The sequence below is a fragment of the Hemibagrus wyckioides genome, linkage group LG24 (genome assembly GCF_019097595.1).
Source record: "Hemibagrus wyckioides isolate EC202008001 linkage group LG24, SWU_Hwy_1.0, whole genome shotgun sequence".
Lineage (NCBI taxonomy): Eukaryota > Metazoa > Chordata > Actinopteri > Siluriformes > Bagridae > Hemibagrus > Hemibagrus wyckioides.
Window position 1 is genome coordinate 13,694,956 of NC_080733.1, and position 7,575 is coordinate 13,702,530.

Below are 7,575 nucleotides of genomic sequence, written 5' to 3' on the forward strand. Positions count from 1 at the left end.
CTATGAATCAAAATAGCAAATTAAAATGATACTGCTACACTCTACAATAACAACACTAACAATAAACCTTGCAATATATTAAACCAGACTGCCTGTAATAGGTCACACTTAAAGTCTGTTTTGTATTAACTTTCTGTTTCAGTTCACACCAAGCGTCAGGCTTTAATGAAATCAGAACAGCGACAATGATTTCTGAACCACATGTCGTAAAGCCATGCCAGTCAAATACAGCTGGATTTCAGAAAACCAGTTCCTTTAAAAGGACACTAACGATTTTCCAGTACAAATTCAACTGAGTGTTGTTCTGTGCAAACAAGTGTCTTTTATCTTATCAACAGTATTCAGCATTCTGCAGATGAAACCCTTGTAATCAGAAACACACCATATCAGAAATGTACATACATATAAATATTATTCCTGTTCTGCCCCATGAACTGATAACGAGTTCAAAACACAGAATGGAGGTGTGCTAGTCTTTTTTTTTTTTTTTTTAACATGGCATCCGATTAAGACTAGATAAACTCCTTTCATGCATTTGAGTGGACAGATATGAGAACAATGCATTCATTAATGTGAACATAATCAATGCAATTACAGAACTGCATTACGTTTAACCGTAATAATCGCCTGGTCAGTGTCACAATGGGTTGAATTTGGCTCCTATTTTGTTTAATTAAATGTACTGCATGAGCAGGATTAAAAAAATCTTGTAAATCTCTAAACTTAAATATGAATAGAGATACAAATATTTGGAGAAGTAAACAGAAATAGAATGAGATAGTGTTATCGTGTTACTTCTGTATATACAGTAAAACTACATAATGTACTGTATTTGAGCACTATAACACGTATTTCAATTATTTCCTCTTTATTTCCTCTTGATATATACTATACGGTCAAAAGAATACAGACAACTGACCATCACACCCATGTGTGGTTCTTCCTCAAATTGGTTCCAAAAACATTGGAAGAAGTCAATTGTCTAGAATGTGTTTGTATGTTATAGCATAGCAACGAAATGCTGTTTAGCATCTACCAGAAGTGCAAAAAGTAGAAATGGTGCAAATGAACAAGTGCAGATAAATATGTAAATATGTACATCAATAAATAGGGCTATGTCAGAGTATGCATAGAGAAGTATGTGAAATTTCCCTTCTCTGGAACTAAGAGGCTCAAACACTGTTGTATGTGTACAAAGCCCCTGAGCTCCATGAAGACATGCTATGTTAAGGTTGGTGTGGAAGATCCTGAGTGTCCAGCACAGCTCTGACTCAACCCCACTGAACACCTTTGGGATGAACTGGAACCCCAGACCTCCACACCCAACATCACTAATGCTCATAGGGCTGTATGACCATGCTCCAACATCTAGTGGAACGCCTTCCCAGAAAAGTAGAGCTCATTATAACAGCAAAGAGGAAATCAATCTGGAATGGGATGCGCAAAATTCACATGAAGTTGTAAAGGTCAGGTGTCCACAAACCTTAGCCATATAATTTAGCATTCTGATATCCAATAACTTTTATCATATTGATATAAAACCCTAGATAACCCTAGTGGTTCCTCATGGTATGGCAATAGAATACCCCTATATATAACTATTGCATTTTATTTCAATATATATTTAAAGCACTTAGATGTTACGTGCTTACAGATATAGAAATGTCCCTTATTTTCTACTCATGTTCCCTGTAATGTTCCTTATCATGCCGTTTGGTTAGAGGACAATCTCAGCTCTTATCACTGGTTCAATCAAATTAACCTCTTAAACTCCCAGAAGAGGTTTACACACATTCCACGCAGCAATGAATAATTCATCATAATTCATCAGCCCATTCAGCAGTCATTGATTAATATGATTTAAGATGAAAAACCTCAATAATAAACCGAGGTCAGAGTTCAAGGGGTACTTATTCTTTCCTTCACTGGCCAATCTACAGCGGTCTGTTTTTGATGTCCTAAGCATATCCGAGAAATGTAAGTAGTAGCAGTAGCTTTTCATTTGGCTGAAAAACGAACAAAGTGCCTTAAAGCAGCCAACTGCAGAGATAAAAGTCATAGTCAGTGCCAGCTCAGATATCCTGAACATTATTTATATGCACTGGCTCTCAGTGACTCTCGCTGGCATAGCCGGAGAAGAGCACTGACTAAGGCAAAAGAACGGGCATTAGGCCAAGCCACTCCTTCCTGGATCTGTTCACAAATATCCCTGAATTGATGCCTCAGCGTTAGCATTAATTTGATTGTGTGAATCTGCCTGCCAGTATCCACAGATCAAGTGTTGTCAAGTTTTACAGTTATGAATGAATAATGCAGATTTTTTATACCACAAGCATCAAATCTGATTGCTCAGAAGGTGTTCGTTAATTTTCTATAACAGCAGCTAGACAGTAGTGCTCTAAATCACATGCCCATATTAATGTTACACAATCAATGGTTCCAGTATCTCATGTCTCACTTTTAGACACTATTTCCTGTATCAAATGTATCAAACTTATCATTTCATAGGCTTGTAAATTCAGGTTAAAGAAAACCTCGAACAAAGCTGTATGCATCTCTTTGGTCATGTTTGTACACTCTCTTGGTTCTCAAACCATCCTGAATTCAATCTTTTAATGAGAGGAAGAGCCAAAGTAACTGGGAACCTTGAGTGATGCCCGATTTAACCCTTTAAGTTTCCAGGTCGTGGTGATAGATCCAAATTTCTCACACACTACAATCATTTCCTATTCATTATTCTGTAGCTACTTAATAATATCATAGGGCTACGTGGTTTAAAACCCAGTTACACTGTAACGGCAGCTTTAAATCATTACTTAATAACTCAGCATGAATCCCGAAAGCTCAAGTCCAGACTGGGTAGACAGACTTCTTATTCTATTAACAGCTTTTAAAAGAAGTCCTTTAAAAGGAAATCATCAGCCTGAACTCCACATACTGGAGTGTTCTCAAAAAAGATTCTCTTGATAATGAATATCATGTCTAATCAATCCGTAACTCTTTGGTGCTTTTATGAAACCATTATGCTTGAGACTTACAGTATAGGGTTGCATTCTAGGCATGTATGTGATGGATGTTCTCATCCTAGCAGGCTTAAATATTTTAGCACCAATATGCTGATGACTCTATAGTGTGGGCTAGAAAGAAATCAGCCCCAGCCTTTACTTTATACCACTGTGTGTATTTTTATTTATGACCGTATATTTATACACAAACGTTCACAATATACTTCACAATCTCATGAGAAAATGAACAAACATTATTCATCCCTGTTCTGTTGCATTGTTTCTTTAGACTCGATCCTTCAAGTTGTTTTAAGATAGTTATAGGATCTTTTTTTTCTCTCTCTTATAGATGTTTTACTTCGAAATAAGGGTGCTGGATATACAGATCCATTCGAATACTCCAAATTCACGGTTATTTGTCCTCAGTAGACATAGTGATTATCCTGTTTATACCAGCTGGCTCTGGCAACTGGAAGCCATGGCAAAAGCACTTAAAAGGATTCTTTAGAGGTTCAGGTTCTCTGGTTCTCTATTCATTTCTGTCTCTGATCCTGCCGATCAGGATCAGTAACTGGACCCTGCAGATGGGGAGGTTATTTATGAGTCCTGGTGTCCATGCAGCATAATATTGATTGAAGTGTGGAGTGTTGCTACAACCTCATCACATGAGAAAGTCACACACATGATTTGTTCACTTTGACCTAAATGAAGTTGTAAGGAATGGTACAGCAGATAAAATCCGAAACATATCTGTAACAAAACAATGAAACAGGTTCAAATCTATGGCAATACACTATATATATATATATATATATATATAGAAATTTGGATATATATATATATATATATATATATATATATATATATATATATATATATATATATATATATATAAACTGATGCTTTCCTTCTGGTCGTCTGCTAACCTGTTTGAGCAAGTGGCTGCCAAGTGACACCTGATATTGAGAGCTGCTGCCACAGAGGATCACATCACAAAGAGGAGAAGGGAGAGGAAAGCGAGCACTTCACTCTTATAATCAACTATTCATGCGGCCATGACAGGACCAGGGAGGGAACATTAAACCTTTTAAACCTTTTTGCTGACACAATGGCTCTGTACGCCGTCATCCAGTCCTGAAAATGGCGGCAGTGATGAAGCTTCATTACCTGCGCAACCTATTTTTTTTTTTCATCAACCTGGCGTCAGAATCAAAGTGGCATTGTTTTATTTTTTATTTCATTTTCTGGGGCAGATTAGTCCAAAGACTATCAACACGCCCATGCAGAAACATAGACAGGCCTACACACTCCCTCTGTAGCCCCCTCCCCTTCCCGCACACACACACACACACACGCGCGCGCGCGCATCGTTCATCTCGTACTTACAAAAGTGTCGGTACCTCCTGTCATGTTGTCGGGGCAGAGCACGTAAAACGAAATGCCAGGCTCGGCGTAGAAGTCCATCCGGCGCTCGTCCACCTCCTCGGCGAAGATCAGCTCGAACGGGTTTCCTGAGCACCATTTTTCCGCCGCGTCCACCAGCTGCTTGAACTCCATCCTGCCGCAGCGTAACGGCGCACCTGCGCAGCAAAGCTCAACCTCCAAAACAGTATATAACGCACAGATCTCAGCGCTCCGAGGCTCCTTAAATCATCCGCATGGTGCTTTTATTATTATTAGCTTTTTTTTTTTTTTTAAAGGGGAATGGGGGCGTGTGTGATGGGAGGTAGATTTCGACGCTAGCACCGTCGCATCTTGGCCCTGGCCTCCGTTCACTTCGCGCGTTCTCGATGAGCGAAATAAACCGACTGCGTCTCTCGGAGTTGCGCGCTCACGCCAGAACCGGCGCGATGTGACGTTAAGGTGAATGCGCGATCCCGACACAAAGGGCCCGCGCACTCTGGCGTGCACCCTTCTCCTTTAAGAGCTTAGACTGGGACTGATGAATTTGTACTGTAGCATCTTCAATGTTTCCTCCCTTGATTTAAGATCGCCCATCATTTATTGTAGAAATAAGGTGAAACACACCAAGTATACAATATATGACTCTAGCCCATCTGTTGCTATGCAAATCATCCCACAATACTTCACACATTAATGGAAAAGCACAATGATAGGTTCAGCAGTGTTCTTTTTGTGTTGCACTGCTATATCATGTACAAATCACAGAGGACAACTAGGAAAGCTGTTGTTTATTTATTTGTTTGTTTGTTTGTTTGTTTATCTTGTTAACATGACATGGGAAGTAAAAAAAAAAGGTATAGACAAAAAATTCTATTTATTTATATTCTATTTATAATATATCTATATTTTCTATTTATTTTATTCAAATAAATAAAAAATAAACTTAAAAAAGGTAAGTAAGTAAATAAATAAATACATAAAATAAATAAATACATAAAAATACATAGAAACATTAAATAGCAAGCATATATTATAAGGAAGTGGACAAAGAGTTAATATAAATTCTAATATCTTTATGAAAGTGAGGGAAAAAAGGGGGGGTGACTTTTAATACCTTTCATTTGTGGATAAAATATTTTGGTAATAAAATAAATAAGTTACAGAGAAAAAAAATGCACTTTTATATCGCTTCTTAAAAATAAACAATCCAAACAAAATGTCTTATATCTCAAAAATATATCTTATGTATGAAATTTGAAATGAATTGGCAAATATCCTGCCAGAGCTTTTTAGTATGATCACACTGCCAAAAAAGATGTAAAATAGTCTCTGGATATGAATCCCAAAAGGTACAATTCACATCGATATTCAGTTTTAATCTTGACCAAATGGACAACCAGGAAAGCTGTCTCGAGACGGAGCATGGCTGAAATTCATCAGTTTAATACAACTGGAATGGTCTAGGGCAATGCTATGTTTGCTATTCTTCAGACTAGTTCATATTTCCAGTATTTTGTAATGTAATTTGGTCGGCTGTGTTTTCAGTGAAAGTGCTTCCACACCCACAAAGTCAAGGAGTACGTGTGTGTGATTTGTTCCAGGCCCAAATAAAAGACTCCTCCTGCAGCTGTGTTGTGAGAACTAACACTGATGGAAATATAGATGGGAATTAATATACTATAAGGATAAATCTTAGGTGGTTACTCTCAGGGTGGTTAAGGGTCTGGGTCATTGACCAGAACAGCAAGCTGCCGCCATTGGGCCCTTGAGCAAGGCCCCTAACCCACCCTGCTTCATCATGGCTGACCCTGCACTCTGACCCCCAACCCCCAAGGATAGGATATGCGAAGAAAGAATTTCGCTGTGCATTAATGTATATGTGACAAATAAAGACAACAAAAGACACACTGTTGTCTGTCATTGGTTTTATACTCTCAGAAATAAACACATCATATTGTACTTGACTGGTGTAGAACCATGAAGAGTTAATCTTATTAATATTTAATGTATTCTTTTTTTCACCTGGGAAGATGCATATGGTGTAAAGTAAAACCCTTTTTTAACAGTACATTGGTTCAGTTTTGTTTAGGTTTATAATGATCCATGCTATAATCTATCAAAATCACACAGAAAGCCTTAAAATGAATCTGTAAAAATGACATCAATGTATACTTCTTATATATATATATATATATATATATATATATATATATATATATATATATGTATATAAACTTGCTTTTAATCATGTAAACAAAATAACATGACAGAGAGGACTTGCATTAGTTGGACATTACATTATAGCTATATCACACTTGTTTTCCAGCAAAAGAATCAGGATTAGTCTTCTCATCAACCACAAGGTGGCTTTAATCTTTCTCCTCTAAACTTCACATACAACTGTTATAAAGCTTCAGTTCAGTAAGCTTAATGTATGCTTGTGAAGTATCATAGTTCTCACCACCATGAGCACAGGATTTCATGTGAATCTCATTTAAAAGTCCAATGTGGCCTACACTAAAATCTGATCAGTGTAATGTATGTATTCTGTACCTATATGACACATTTGACACACATATTTGGACACCATCATACTGGAGCATACTGGAATCAATCCCCCATTCTCTCTCTCATGTTCTTATAAATACACACATTGTTATCATGTATTTGATACACACATACCATATCTCTCTGTCTCTCTGTCTCTCTCTCTCTCTCTCTCTCAAGCCAGCATCACTGCTCTCTCTCTCTCTCTCTCTCTCTCTCTCTCTCTCTCTCTCTCAAGCCAGCATCACTGCTCTCTCTCTCTCTCTCTCTCTCATGCCTTTGTAGATACACACATACTATCTCTCTCTCTCTCTCTCTCTCTCTCTCTCTCTTGCCTTTGTAGATACACACATACTATCTCTCTCTCTCTCTCTTGCCTTTGTAGATACACACATACTAGCTCTCACTCTGTCTCTCACTCTGCCTCTGTCTCACTCTCTGTTTTTCTCTCTCTCTCTCTCTCTCTCTCTCATGCCTTTGTAGATTAACTTTTCCAAAGAGAGAGAGAGAGAGAGAGAGAGAGAGAGCGACTCTCAGTTTGTTTAGCTGCTTGATCATTTATACTGTTGAAACCGGAAAATAGCTTTGTCCAAGTTGCCTCCTTTTGAATCCAGAATGT

The 7,575-nt window shown here is 37.8% G+C and overlaps 1 protein-coding gene across 1 annotated transcript in view; it reads right to left on the minus strand.

Moving 5' to 3' along the window:
- The window catches only part of mturn (maturin, neural progenitor differentiation regulator homolog (Xenopus)), a 14,159-nt gene extending 9,329 nt beyond the window's left edge, over window positions 1-4,830 (minus strand). Inside the window, exon 1 of the mRNA XM_058377241.1 lies at window positions 4,392-4,830. Within this exon, the coding sequence (XP_058233224.1) occupies window positions 4,392-4,562 (171 nt within the window). The 5' untranslated portion in view covers window positions 4,563-4,830. The remainder of the gene's footprint in view (window positions 1-4,391) is intronic.
- Between the last annotated feature and the right edge of the window lie 2,745 nt (window positions 4,831-7,575).